A 15517-nucleotide genomic window follows, 5' to 3' on the forward strand; every position below is an offset into this window, starting at 1 on the left:
TCCCAATGTCACGAGGTTGCCATACTGCGTTTGCTCTGAAATTGTGTAACCACCACAGTAACAATGAAATAAATATAAAACAAACATTCAAAGGCTTTCGATAAAAATTTCACAGCGCTTCCAAGAGATTTTCGGCAAAAATTTACTGCCAACAACAACTTGCCCTCTAATGTTAGCCCATTTAGAGTCGTCTGGCACAATGCCCAAAGATGCAGGTAATTTTTCTAATTTTTTCTTCTTCTTTTTTTTTTCGGACGTTCGAAAGCCGCTGGAAACAGACAAGAGGCGCTAAAGATATCAACCATTACACATTTGAATCCTCTGAGGGAAATTGTAACTACGGCATTAATGGATACCAGTCTCTCTCGCTCTCTTTTTTTTATTTTTTTAATGCGCACGATAAGTCCTAAAAATACGTTCCTCTTATGCAAAACCATTGTTTTGCTCTCATAGCTGTACTCAGCGAATACGAAAGAAAACAGCGTGCAAATTGCCCAATGCAAGGTTCGCGGAAGCATCTAATCCATTCCGTCTCGATGAATGCAGGCCCCAGACTAGGTCTAAAGTAGCGACAAAAATGCGAAATTAGGTTCCCATTAGCTAACTCAGTCGCGGAACACGTACTATTCTCTCTACGCGTACCTCTTTATCCTCCTTTTTTCGCAGCTTGGGATCGTGCCACGGCATGGTCACAGATCTCTCACCCCCATTATCGCTTTATACAAACAATAGACAACAGCGAACCGACACCACGCTGGGCAACCTCCAAAACGGTGACCCGTAGACATGGCCACCAACCAAGGGTACCAGGATTGATACGGATCGAGGTGAAGTAGCGGTTTCCGCCGCCCCCAGCTCTTCCCTCTCCACAGGCGAAGACCCGCTCGCCCCGTCCTTCGGAACGTATAGTGAAAGTCGCCTTTACATGCATGCAAGAGTGAGGGTGACAGTGACGTCACTGGTGAACCTGGTGGCCATTTGGTGGCCAGCCTAGAGTCATTCGGCTGTGAGACCAGAGTCGCGTCAGTTGACGAGTGAACGCCACTTGTGGATAGACGTGCAAGACAACATGAGTTCGACGCTGTCCCACGACGGCGATCTGTTTGTCAACGATGCTAAGAGACCTCGGGTGGCAGAGTTTTACGCCGGAAAGAACGTTCTTATAACGGGAATCACCGGTTTCCTCGGAAAGGTGAGTCACAGTCCGAAACACGGTGCAACTCCAACATCTTCCATCCCAACGTTGCCGTATTCCTCCATTCCTGCCGTAAAGCGCGTAGAGATTCCCTCCACGGCTAGATCGTTGCTGCTGCTGCAAAATGTCCACAAAGTCCACCGCGATTTTTCGGAGATGTACCTCGCTATCGTTGCCCCCCCTACCCTCCCTCCACATGAGCTGCAAAAGTCGCGAGATGCTAGCTCTGAAACCCATAACGGGAACATGCGTGTGCACGGCACGTTAGATATATCTGCTCACTATTCTCTTTGCGTGGTAGCGACGAGCGAATATTATGCGTGGTACTATGCACTAGTAAGTCATCCTAACTTGATCTTCATTCTCCCTGGCCCTCTATTGTACCGCTCATCCCGTGTAGAGTATAGAGTGAACCATTCACTCCACGCGGCTCCTCTCCGTCGCCTTATCTCAACGTTCACCCTTAAAAGCTCGTGCGACTATACACACACCGGTAGCACTTTTTTCAAAGTTCATTCGACTCCACTTGAACTCACTACCCCTACCACATCGTTTTATATACGTTACATAAGCAGTCTCTAAATTTAGCCGCCGGCCACCGGAATCGATTTCGCGCCGTCACCTTTCCGTCCCGATTTGATACCATCTCGGGAGTACTTCTTGTGCAGACTGAAAGCGACCGTCGTTTAATGCTACCGCACAATTATCCGAGTTCGCTACACTTCCTGACCCTGAACGAGTCGGTGCTCCTCAGTCGAGGAAAAGCTCGTATTAATTTCGTGTCCTAGCGAGAAAGAAACTGACCAATCCGGAGATGCGTCATGTCAAAGCATCGCGGTCGTTATCACGATGTGACACATGAAGTGCAGCTGATAAGCAACGTGTGGTGCAGTCGTATCTACGACGAGTAAACGTAGTGATGCTCCGTCGATTTATATCGACAGTCGAAAATCATTCCACCACTGTCAGCGGACACGGCTGCGGGCGAGCTCTCGTTTCACACTTGTAGCCTCATACGCACGGAGGGCCTGGCCTCTATTGAATTTGAATGGGAACTTTCTCCAAAAAAAAAAAAGGAGCTGTGACACAGTTCTGCTAATCCTCTTGTATGGTTAACGGAATCCAGAGCTGCCAATTCATGAGCGTTTGCCACGCGACTGTCCTTTTTGAGTGATATCAACTCGTTCTTCTCTGACCTTTCTCTCTCAACCATGTGTGTATACTGCAGTCAGCTGTGCATAGGAGTCTTTTGTGCCTTTCAATGGAAGATTCCCCGAGAGAAATGCGGATGGAATGCACGTCTTCGCTGGTTAGACCCGCTATTGCCACATCCGTGATTAAGTTATGCAAAATACTAGGGCGAACGAAGAGGCCTACTCGACGTCTCTTAGTTGTTTTTAAATTCCGTATATATTAGCGCCGCGAAGCAACCGTGGGCAAATGAAGAGATGGCCGCGATGTAGTCGAGGACGGGGGGGGGGGGGGGTTATTATGCGTCCTGGACCGGCTTCAGGGAGAACTCCGCCGACATTAGTCTGCGAAAGTCTGCCGGAAAAGCCAGGGAAAACCTCAGACAGCAGAGCCGGTGCCGGGATTCGAACCCGTAGAAGGCGATCTTCCTAACCACTACACCACGCGAGCTGGTGTCTGGTAGATGTAGGGTTGCCACCTTCGTAGTGAAAAAACACCGGCTGAGGGAGAGGAGGTGGAATACAGGGAAAGGAGGGAAATGTTCGCGGGAATGGGAAAGTGAGTGAGGGATGGAGAGTATACAGAGAGAGAGAAAGAATGAACTAGCGTACTCGCTCGAGACAACAATGGTAATAATAATGAATAACTAAGAAAACGACTGTTGACTACGGAGTTGGGTCTGTGCTCCAGATTTATTAGTGGAATGTTAAAAGGAAAACCACGTAAAAGCCCCTATGAAAGGTGTCGAGTCACAAATACCGACAAAAGGCTCCCGGTATCATCTCGGCAGAGCGGTGCCGGTATCAGAGCAGTGCCGGTATCATACCGGCCTGGTGGCAACCCTAGATAGATGTGACCCCGGGATTTGTGATTCGCTGTAAGCACCAGTCTTGGTTTTCCGAACAGATGGTGACGTTGTTTTCGCGTCAATAGGTCTTTCCTTCCCCGTCGTTCAAGACAGATCTTCAAACCAATACATAACGTTCACTGACGGAACAAACGAGCTACGTGCTGGGAAAAACGCGTAATCTTCGGAGAAGGCGGTTGTTTCTTGCCGTTGTTGTCTTTATTCGGGAACTTCCTCAGTGCGTGGTCTACCGGGAGAGAATCCCCCGTATAGAAGTGAGAGTTAGGTCACGCACAGGTCACGTGCATGTGCACGGCTTGCACTTCAGATTTACATGTTTCGCTTCTGTTTGCGTGGGATTCTTACATTATAGGGGTGTCTACAGAACCGCATGCACTTTTCGTTCTAAGCGACACACAATCCAGGAAGATCTACTTGTTCTTTTGAGGCTAGGTAGTTGGGCATTTAGTGAAAAAAAATGAAAGGTCAATAGAGACCCGATTGATGCAGGGTACTTTCCCCATTATATGACGCAACCTCTGGATGGTAGAACATGCCACAGTCCCCGGAATAGCAGATTATGTACGGCTTCTAAGCGGAACCCTGCGTCTTCGTTGTTGCACTACCATATGCTTGCTACAGCGAAGGATGCCACAGAAGCCTTCCTGGCGTTATACATAGAATATTTTTGTTTCAAATTTCGTTATTTTTTCCATATATTTTGAAGATGAGCGCTATGCGCGGTGAAATATAACGGCACATATCGTGGGAACCCACAGTGGACCTTCCATAGGACAGATTTGTACCGATATCGACTGCCATAGCATGAATCAGGAGTAGTTCGAATTGCAGTCGCCGCAGCTACGGAAAGCGTTTTCTTTTTTATTTTTATTTTTTTCACGCTCAGGAATTTTCAGTGCGGTCTCTCCCAACAGCTACAGACTGCAACCCGTGCACCGATGCCCCAGGCTTAGGACTAGGATTTTTCGAGAACGTGTCCACCACAAAGACGAAAGTTGCTCCACATTTCATGACGAGCATGCACCGAGACAGGGAAAATATTTCATTAAATTGTATTCGCGCAGGGGCTCAGGGAAAAGATCTGACTATATTTGTTGCGCAACGTGTTTACGAACCTGCTCTCGATTTTACTAATCCCCTGGCTTCCCTCAGTGCGATGACGAAACCCCCTCCTTGCAGGAATTTTTTTATACATTATTCAATAGGATGGAGATGACCTAAAAATATTTTAGTTAAGACACAATCAGGCTCATTTAGGCACCGTAGTAGCGTTTCGTTTTACAACTGTTCACGAGCCATATGACCCTCCACCGTTCGTCTGTTCTTGGAATTCTGTATTTGAGCACTTTTGTGGTCAAGGCAATGTTTTCGCGGCGCGATATTTGATTTTATGCTTCTATGCTGCCAATCCAGCTATGAATGTATCTAATCTGAAACTAGAATCAGTGGCCCGCACACTTTACATCAATGCTCCTGCACTGCGCCTGTTAGCAACGGGTAATCTTTGGCGCTCGACCAGGTTCCGATGTCAACAAAGCAAGGGTATCGGGATACTTGGTGCGTATCTAACCTTGGTGAACATTTTTAGCTTTCCAGAGTACTTTTCTATCATCCCTGTCGATCTTATCTTGTCGGAATCAAACAAACGTCGTTCTGGCTATTGGGCAACGGGCCGCAGAAGTGTTCACTAGCTTCGTGTCCACAAACCCAGCATGAGTTGTTGTCAAGCTAATAATAATGCGACATACTAAGCATATAACTCCGGCGAGACAGAAATTTGACGAAGTGATACGATGGCCGTTGTTTGACGTTTGTCCGATGCTTTTCTACGTGCGCAGGAAAGTACAGAAGGCATAAATAGCTGTTGTTTACGTATGCTGTGGCTGCTAAGCCGACGTGTTGCACAAGGAAGAGTACCCTCGCCCTTGTGGCTATCTTAACATTCAATCCTCCTTGTTTGCGACAGCTACCTGGAAGGTTGCTAGAGCAGTATATCCGCAAGGATGAATGTCACCAGACAGCTATTATACTTGACAGTATATCCATGAATCTGGGAAAAAGTGCAAACGCACGCAACACAGAACGAACAACACTGTGTTTACGTTAGTACAGCACGTCGAGTGTACATTAGCTGGCTTGCATACACTGTAAACTGAAAAACACCCTTATGGGTGTAAATGGCTCGTCCTATAACTGACACCTCTTTTTACATCATATGGTCTCGAACATCCTTGTGAGAGGGTGTATTCTGTGTAAAACACCCTTTGAAAGGGTGCTTTTCCTTGAAAATGCCGTCTTTTTCACCCTTTATACACCCTCTTAAAAGTGTGTTTAAAGGGTGCAAAGAAGACATTTTCAAGGAAAAGCACCCTTTCAAAGGGTGTTTTACACAGAATACACCCTCTCACAAGGGTGTTCCAGACCATATGGTGTAAAAAGAGGTGTCAGTTATAGGACAAGCCATTTACACCCATAAGGGTGTTTTTCAGTTTCCAGTGTAGGTTTATATGTTACAGCTCGTGTTTTACCTGCGATTTCGCATCTCCCCTTATTTTTCCACCGCAAAATGCACATGCGCAAGTCGTTATAGCAGTGCCACTATAGCCGTGTCCAACTTAAGAAGGAAAAGGAATCTAGTTTGCATTAGGGGAATGTAGTCCGAATCTAGGGGACGCCTTAGCGCGCCAGGAGAAATACTGCAGCGCCACCACGCTGCGTAATGTCATGTGGCCAGTCTTATCAGCCAATACGGAAGCAGAGTGAGCATAATGGGTTACATTATCTCGTGGATAAGGGAGCGTGACCGCTGGTGTCCAGCCATCCTATCTGCGGCGAAGTAATATTTTGTGAGCTGACGGAATATATTTCATTTCCTCTTTCAGTTGAGCACGACTAGAGGACACCCACGCTTCGCTATTACCTCTCTCTTTACGTTCTCTTTTCTAATGCTATGCGTGAACTCCACGGTCATCAGCTTTTGTGCCCTGGAGGATTAGTGCCTCCGCACTTTACTGTGACGTAAGAACGTGCACTGTGGGTACCTATAATGATGACACACTCCAGAAAGGGCGTGTATTACATCGCCCATTATTTTCTTTGCAGATAATCCGCTGTATTGTGTTCTCCCTCCCTGATACAGTGACCTTTAACCCTCTTCGGCGTGCTACTAACGTCGTTGTTTCACCCTGCTATTTTTTATTGGCTTGTTCTTGAGTGCATGTGAGTGTATGCTCTGAAGCTACACTATAATAACACACGCCGGTAGAGGGCTTACTTACTGACGTCTCCCTTTAGAGGGCACCGCTAGGGCAATTTCGCTAGCGACTGTGCCACCCTTCCGTGAGTGGGGAGGACCTCGATATTCGCGGTTGCAAAATCCCCGGTCTCGAAATTCACGTTCTCGAAACAAGGACGTAATCAAGCAGAATGCTCGATTGCTTCGTAAGATAAGAGTCCCTGATTAACCGCTCAAATTCACGGGTTTTCTATGTCTGCCCAAGTCGTTAATGAAAGAAAGCCACCTTTTAGCCGCCGTTAAGCCTATAGCAGGGCGGGGACGACGGAGCAGCATGTCGGTCAGTTTATTATTAGGTTAGTCCAAGTTTGCATTTCTATGTCCAGCTTACTCTAAGTTCGCCATGGGCAGTTTCCCACGCGCGACTGTGCATTTTGTAGTCAGATAACATGTATTTACAGAAGTTTATTTTACAACGGGGATTTCGGTCACTTTATTTCGAGGTACACCGCAATGAGTGTGAGTAGACCATACAGATGGAGAAAAATTAATTCGGAGCGCACGAGGGGTGCACACCCTTCACTCCATCCCTTCGTAACCAGAAAGACAGAGTAAATGTCTATCGACCGACAGTCACTGTTATGTGATCTTAGCAATTCCTGACCACGATCACTCCAAATGCGTGTATAGTCGTGTTCAAACTGAGAATGGCAGTTTAAGCCCCGCCCTACGGTTGTTCCATTAGCTGCAACGGCAAGACGCGCATCATTCTACGTCACGACAAGTAGTGCTGCGCCGATACCGAAACCACTATTGGCCTCCACGGGCGGCACCTGGAGGCGCTCAGGATACTTCCTCAACGAAAAAGTATTCTTCCTCGCATGGGAGATACGAACCAATATTTTGCAAACAAACATAAAAGATGAAAGGACGTTTTCCAAGGTTACACTTGGGGAAAGTTGACAAACTTTTTCTCTTGTTCGCGGTTACTACTTCAGTTACTTTTGTGGGGCGGGATGATCCGCAAGTTCCATCCACCACCTTCGCTTTCCCTGTCTTATTTCTCCCAATACGCTGCACTCTAAACTGGAAAACACCCTTATGGGTGTAAATGGCTTGTCCTATAACTGACACCTCTTTTTACACCGTACATGGTCTGGAACACCCTTTTTAGAGGGTGTATTCCGTGTAAATCACCCCTGGAAGGGCGCTTTTCTTTCAAAATGCCTTCTTTTGCACCCTTTAAACACCCTTTTAGAAGGGTGTAAGATCGTTAAACACCCTCCTAAAAGGTGTATAAAGGGTGCAAAAGACGGCATTTTCAAGGAAAAGCGCCCTTTCAAAGGGCGTTTTACACGGGATACACCCTCTAAAAAGGGTGTTCCAGACCATACGGTGTAAAAAGAGGAGTCAATTATAGGACAAGCGATTTACACCCATAAGGGTGTTTTTCAGTTTACAGTGTGGTAGCTGCCGATTATTGCAACATAAGGGATGAAAGTATTGACGGCGAGGCATGAATTTGCTGAAATGCACTAGCATGGATGGATCGCGCAGTATCTTGTACTGCCCTGTACTGCAGCGTGGTATTGAATATAGTATTCACAAGGGTCCTAACACTACAGTGTGACGCGCGTATTGAAATTGTTTGTCGACGTTCCACGTGGGAATTGGACTTGCAAGTGGGATGACTTCATAATGACATGATTGGGAAACAGTGTAGGCCATGTGTGTGGTGGGCCAGTGAATGCACGCGTAACGCATGTTTTCTGTAACGCAGGTGCTCTTGGAGAAATTGCTAAGATCCTGTCCAAATGTGGGCACAATCTACCTCATCGTGCGCAGCAAACGCGGACAGCGGGCCGAAGACCGGATCAACGACATCCTCAAAATGCAGGTGCGTCCTTGGAGACCCCCCACAACCTTCGTAACTTCCGACCGTGATTATTAACGGCAGACACAACAAGGTGCCTCCACTGCCATCTCGTGTACGATGATTCTTTCCTGGAGCAGACCTTCTCTGCCTGGCCCAAATGTAGGCCAATGTTACCGATTCCTATCGGAGGCTCCGGAAATGAAAAGTAGTTCAAGATCTACAACGTTGTTACAGGAAGGAAGCACGGCGTATCCGCCGACCGTTCCTGATAGGGGTGAAGGGTTGGTCTGCCGATGCTGGGATAGATAACAGCGTGGCTTTTTCTTTCGATCTTGTACCCGTAAGGTCTCCAATAATTCCATCCGGTGCGTCGACGTTTCTTTGCGTTGAGACTGCGGGGTTATCGACAGCCTTCATGTTGAGGGTCTTGGTGAGGTTGTGAGGGATTACTTTTTTTATTACTATTATTAGTACTCCTGCGCGAACTGCGGATTACTGTCATACAATGTCCTGAATGCTGTTTGTGCGTGGATTGTCTCTATTTATACGAAAAAATAAACAGTCTAAGAAATGCTACACATTCTGGTGTGCGGTTAGACCTTTGGGTTTTCAGTTTTTACGTTTTTGAAAATCAGGAGGCCAAAATCGGGTATTCTGTCAGGAGCTATAAAATAGGGTAAAATCGGACGATCTTCGGGTGGAAGACAGCCAGGCACCATATCTCAAGCGGCTCTGCTGAAGGCGCCGGTGGTTAGCGGTCCCCAGCGCCCGCATTGGCAGTGATTCATGCGCACAGTTATTTCGAAGTAATAACAATAACGGGCATTAAAGGATAGCGATTTCATTTCTTTCTTTTTTTAGTATGTCTACAATCCTATGACCATGCGAACGCACTCGAGTATATTCAGTAGTCTTCACCGTTACACAACTGCACGCCAGCAATTCCAGTTAGCGTTCAGAATCTAATAAGTTGCGCTCAATTTCTACTGCAGGAAGCTCCAGTGCGAGCGTGAGTGCGCACACTCGAAAAACAAATCTGTTCGTGGGCGGCGTCCGGATTTCCCATTTTCAACATAGGAAAGATATACAAAGGCACACCTCCGATTAGAGGTCATGGGGTCACGCAAACACACACCTTTGACAACATAGTCGACTCCGCTTTGCGCGTGTGTCTGTTGTCATTCATGATCTGTTCGGTGACACAAAAACCTGGAGGAGCACTGTGTAAGCTTTCGCTGACCCAATTGACGGCGGAAAACTAAAGCCCGTGAAGGAGGTGTCAAAGTAAACCGGAAGTTTTCGTGGTGCTAGTCATCATTCGAAGGTCACTGATTCACTATTGGGTGAGATTGTTACGTGCTTTGGAAATGGCTTTTTACCGGGGTTATGAAGGACATCGAAAGCCTTTGATTAGCGTGATTAGAGAACCGTGCGAATATCAGATATCATGATGAAGGATTAAAACGAACTTGACGGACGAACGGTGACGGAGATATCGCACCTTGTCGAGGGTAGCAAAGGCGTGCGACCGAGATAAGGTGATCGAGGACGGTTTAGAGATAGGGTAAAATGAAATTTTCAGTGATCTGGAAGTTTGGCATATAATTACACCTAATGGCACCACGGCAGTGAAAACGCCGGCTGCAAAATTCAATTACAAATATGATTAATTAAATTAAACAATAAATAAATGGCTGCGAATTCAATTTAAATATCTTGTACGGCGACTGTGAGCATCAAAAGAAAGAACGTGACAGCGTTTGTTTAGCTTTGGTTTAGGTCTAGACTGTCCCCTTGAAGGCAGTATGGATAAGTTTTGACGACGCATAAAAAAGCAATAGAACTAAATAAATAAAAAGCGAAAAAGGAAAAACCGGACAAGATCTTCAGAACGAAACTTTGCCTCCTTTTGTAATGTCCAATGTTCTGAAACGTTTAATCTGATAGCACACGAATGCTTATGCCGTGATGGGCTAAGCACCTCAAAATTGTACTTGAATTAAAGCGCCAAGTACCTAGCTCCTGATGTATTTTTAAATCGTATCGCTGGACGATTCAGCACTTGGTAGTGATAAAACGTGAGGTAATCATGTTTCGAGTGCTATCTTTAGAAAGCTTTTAGGCTAGCATTTTTGCTAAGTGCTAGTTAGAAAACATGAATAGTTTACAGCTGACTCAACCAAAAGAAATGATTTCGCGACCAAGCTTTGCGTTTGCATTACCAATTGGGTACTTGAGTACTCGAAAGAAAAGTACTGAAAAAAGGTACTTCAAGTATAGTGCAAAGTACACAAATCGAAATGTACTTAAACAAAAGTACTGAGAAATGTACTTAAAGTAGTACTTGGTACTTCAAGTACTTCCCATCACTGTGCATAAGCAATGAGAAGACTTTACATTAAACCTCATAAAGTGTCTCTCGATAAAAAAGAAAAGAAGAAATAGTGTTAAAGGTACCATAAAAAAAGGAACAAAAATGCAAACCAGTCTCAGACAACCTGCTTTATCGCGCATAAAATAGAGGCGGCTAGAATCAAGCGCGGTTCGAGTATGTTGAAGTTACTTCGAACAAGGAGACCCGGTTAAGCGACGATGTTGATAGTGAGAGATCATTTCGGAGAAACGTAATTTCGAAAGCAGAGATACTGCGACCAGTCAAGGTCAGGCTACGAAAATTGGCAACTATAAAGGGGAAGGGCGTCCGCCATTCTCTCCCACCTTTGTGGCTGCCAGCCGGCGATGCATCTCGAACGCGAGACGCAGATTCGGCGATAAACAGAGGCAACAGGTCGCAAATCTGGCGGCCACAATCGCGATGAACCGCTGATAAGCCACTCACTCTCTGACGTCAGGCTTCGGAACGACAGCATTTCTTGCATATCTGCGTTTACAGGTTGTGCAAGAATTTCTCAGAGCACGAACTTCCATAAGGCTAAAATTCTCATTGGAATGCATCTATGACGTCATAAACGCACACTTCCATGCATACAGAATGCAGAACGAGCATGACCAACTCGTTTATACTGCACTGCTAAGCTGAGGCGTCTGGGAATCTGCGAATCAATGAGATAAGCATCAATCCCTACGGTGATACTCTATCTATAGGATACTATAGGTTCAAATGCTGAAAAGGGGGGATGAATTGTGTAACTTTGACAGATGTGATTAGCTACTTCACGCACCGACGGATTGTAGTGCATGCCAGGGTATTGAGGAAAAGGGATTTCGGCTGCGTGCCGTGCTCGACGAGATAATCGTGAGTTTTAGTATACTGTTGATAAGGTTATCGTGCCTATCGGAACCAATCGCAGTGGTGCGTCACTCAGAATCTTACCCACTGATTGGTTCCCGTTGATACGGTTCGACGCAAGCCACGTTATCAACGGTCTGCTAAAACTCTCTATTATAGAGTTTTAGCAGACCGTTGATAACGGTGGCTAGCGTCTCACCGTATCAACCGGAACCAATCAGTGGATAAGATTCTGAGTCACGCACGAGTGCGATTGGTTCCGATAGAGACGATAACTTTATCAACGGTATAATAAAACTCACTATTAGAGAGTTTTAGGACATCGTACGCAAAGGCGATAGCAAACGTTACAGATAGCGTTGGTGGTTCTGAGCACTGCGCGAAGCTCTCTTTCTGTTATGGGCGTGCGCAGAACCATCAACGCTATTCCTTACGTACGCAAAGGCGATATCGTACGAATTACTAAAACTCGCTATTAAGTCCTCGAACACATGAACGCGTCAATCGCTGCTGTACGGGAGCGAGAGCTACGCCAATTCCCATTGGTAGCCGTAAGCACGTGACCTTTCTCGGGCTGCCTCACTGGCGGGGACTCCTGCTGTGACGTGAGAGCCCGATGAGTTTCGGTATCCGGGGCGCGGCGCCTTTGTTGTAAAACTGTCACGTCGTATAATTGTTATACCGTTATTTCAGGTGTTCCAAAGGCTCCGCCAGGAAAGGCCAGAATCCTTTCAGAAAATCGTGGTGCTGGACGGAGACCTGACACTCCCCGACCTGGGGCTCAAACCCCAGGATCGGGCACTTCTCATATCAAAGGTCAACGTGGTCATCCACTCTGCTGCGACAGTCAAGTTCGACGAACCCATCAAGTAAGAAGTGAAACATTTGAATTCAAATATTTGTACAAAATACCGGTCAACGTGCGACTTTACGCTGTTACCAACCGAATTTGGAGTTCAATGCGAAAGGTATTGCAAGATAGCGTAACTTGAACAGCCTAGCTTCCATGATCTGTAACAACCTTCAGAATTCGGGATTCTGGTGATTTATGTCTGTCAACTCGAACTTTTGACTTAGGTATGCATGACTTTGTCTTTCTAGGAATGCAGTTCGAATGAATCTCAACGGCACAAGGAAGATCATTAATCTGTGCAACGAGATGGAGGACCTGAAGGTAAATACGCAGAATCGGTTCTTACGTTTAAATATAAAAACGCAGTAAAGGTATTCCTGATTCGCTCTTAGATGGACCGAAAATGATATGGTGTATTCACCCACAGGTGTTAGTCCATGTTTCAACGTGCTACTGCAACTGTGACCGATACGACATAAAGGAAGAGATATACCCACCTAACCACGACCCGGACCACATAATAAAAATGGTTGAGTGAGTATTGCTTTCTATACACACACTAACCTCAATATGCATGAATATCAGTATGTCATCTACGATTCCCTATCCTTCATTTTTATCCAGAACTTATTCTATAGACGTGTCCTGAGGTGTCCCTGTGTCATTTGGTGTTTTCACTATACACTGTGTGGTGGGCCTCGGAAGCCCACCTGCTCTAGTCATCGACTGTGTAGCGAGGTGGAGTTTCCTTGCAGGACGTCTCGAAGTTTTATACCTCGTGGTACCATCAGGCTTAGCTGGGGTGACCATGTTTCTGAAGGGAGATAACGCAACACAAGAGCAAAGGGGAGTGGAACACTTAAAAAAAAATACTGTAAACTTTTTTTTTGGGGGGGGGGTTGGATGGGGATAACGTTGGGTGGAGGCGTGGTTCTACAAGCACCATGATGGCGACTTCGGGTGGCCGTTGTCTGACAGATTTCTTTGCAGATTCTTAGCACTTTTATTCGCTTGGTGAAAGCGTAGCAATCTCGCAAGTTCGCGTGGTGCCTTCCCTGCGCCAGGAATCTGCCAGCTAGCACATTTTCTTTTTCTTTTTTTTTTGCACGGTCCCGAATTGGCCGGGCAGCGCGTTGCCCTACTGTACACCGTGTCGTCACATTCGCACCGCAAGAGCTCGCATTGGCTCAGATTGGCGCGCACGCCCGTGCGTACGACGCATGGGTTAGCAGACGACTAAAACCGCTAGATTCCTAGAACCCATGTCCGGGTGGCAGCAGTCACGTGATCCAGGGGGGGCGCCACAGACTGGCAATGTCCGAGCCCTAGGCTGTGCTGCCACGAAATGACCACGTGAACGGACGATTTTACAAAGATGCGCGCGGTGCAAAGCAGCATGGGAACTTTGAGCGACACTGGTCCGTCGTCTGCTCCGGCTAACGCCGCTGCTGCGCACACGGGGAATGTTGTTGGTCTTCTTCCACCTACTACAACAACAATGCTCTAAGGCGCTATAACTTCCCATGAACCCTTGCGTGCCACAGGTGGCGCTTGCATTTGTACCTCCGTAAAGTGCACCTCCGCGCATGAGACTTCCTCCTCGGTACACGTATATTCGACGCGTGTGAGGAGCAAACATTGTTTCGGTTTCGATATCCTCGCTTCATACTCCGTCATCTGGTATCACGAGACACTTCACTGAGGTCAACAAGACGGGACGCCGGTATCGACCCCCTAAAACAGGACTGTCCCGGCCAAGATGGGACCCGTCTGGTCACCCTAGGCTTAGCACATCTGCATCTCATCATGTACAAGCCTATGAAGGCGGGGTAGTTGGTACGAATCCATGGTGTGTAGACAGCAAAAGGGCGCGGACAGAAGAACGAGTCGCAGTCGTCACTGTCGTCGTTCTTCTGTCCACGCCTTTATGCTGTCTACACACCATGGATCTCATGTGTTTTACTTTTTCTTTTTTCTTTTTACAAAACTCAATGAACAAAGCACGAGCGATGCTGCAGATACTTTTTCTGCATCTGGTTGCAGATCATGTTCACAAAAAAAGGCTCAATGTCCAAATAAACAATTCTCTGTCACTTTCAGCTGGCTCGATAATGAAACGCTCGAAGCATGTCAGCCTAAACTGCTGGGACAAATGCCCAACACTTACACATTCACAAAGGGCCTGGCTGAAACGTTGGTGCAGAGGGAGAGTCGAGGATACCCCGTCGCCATCGTCCGGCCTTCCATTGTTGTCTGTTCCTGGAAAGAACCTTTTCCTGTAAGTCTCATTTGAGTAATTCCAAAGCGATAAACCACTCCCAGTACACAGCGACATCAATGACATATTCTCCCGTTGCACCTTTAAAGGGAGAAACAGAAGTGGAACAAAAAAAGATTTCTATGGCATTCAGTGAAAGTGCGCTAGAGCAGTAAGACTTGCTTCAATTACAAAAATTTCTGCCTTAGTGTATTTTGCTACTAGCCACATTCGTAGCTTGCAGTTATGACAGTCCATTGAGAAACATTCAGTGCACAACAGGCTAAGCAGATTTACTGTTTGTGAGCTATGCAAACATTCCACATTCTTTTGTGCTCTGAAAATTGAAGCATATGTTACTACATGTTTCCACCATCGCCTGAAGGCATTGCTAAATTGCTCATACACTCCAAGACTTTCACGGTGCTAGAGAAGCGATTTTATTTCTCTGTTTGGAGAATTTCAATTAATGGTTTTAGTTTGAGTTAAAGTTCTGACAAAACAGTAAAGGAAACTGCCCTGAGTGAGTGATCTAGAGAGGGCAAACACTTATCTTAGCCCATTCATGCAGATACACTCCCGCTATTTCTCTTCACATTTATTAGTCAACCTAACACTTCACTCTGCTTACTTTACAGGGCTGGGTCGACAATTTCAATGGACCTACAGGCCTTATTGTTGCTGTAAGTATGTATATTTGCTTAAGCACACTGTGTGCGTACATAAACGCTGCAAGACTATCTGCAGCTAATTTGTCCTTTGTGCTCCTTGCAATGACAAAACTTTAATTCC

The 15517-nt window shown here is 46.3% G+C and overlaps 1 protein-coding gene across 3 annotated transcripts in view; it reads left to right on the forward strand.

Annotated features, from left to right (window-relative positions):
- LOC135393910 (putative fatty acyl-CoA reductase CG5065) overlaps positions 1–15517 on the forward strand; it is a 54025-nt gene that overhangs the window by 29198 nt on the left and 9310 nt on the right. The window contains exons 1-7 of one of the 3 annotated variants that reach the window (XM_064624254.1): positions 991–1192; positions 8270–8386; positions 12309–12484; positions 12717–12789; positions 12896–13002; positions 14569–14746; positions 15364–15408. In XM_064624254.1, coding sequence (XP_064480324.1) covers positions 1070–1192; positions 8270–8386; positions 12309–12484; positions 12717–12789; positions 12896–13002; positions 14569–14746; positions 15364–15408 — 819 coding nt within the window. In that variant the 5' untranslated portion in view covers positions 991–1069. Of the gene's footprint in view, positions 1–990; positions 1193–8269; positions 8387–8765; positions 8796–12308; positions 12485–12716; positions 12790–12895; positions 13003–14568; positions 14747–15363; positions 15409–15517 lie in introns of those variants that run through there. The other 2 variants (XM_064624255.1, XM_064624256.1) reach the window with 2 other exon arrangements.

Source organism: Ornithodoros turicata, chromosome 5, assembly GCF_037126465.1.
Source record: "Ornithodoros turicata isolate Travis chromosome 5, ASM3712646v1, whole genome shotgun sequence".
NCBI classification, from domain to species: Eukaryota; Metazoa; Arthropoda; class Arachnida; order Ixodida; family Argasidae; genus Ornithodoros; species Ornithodoros turicata.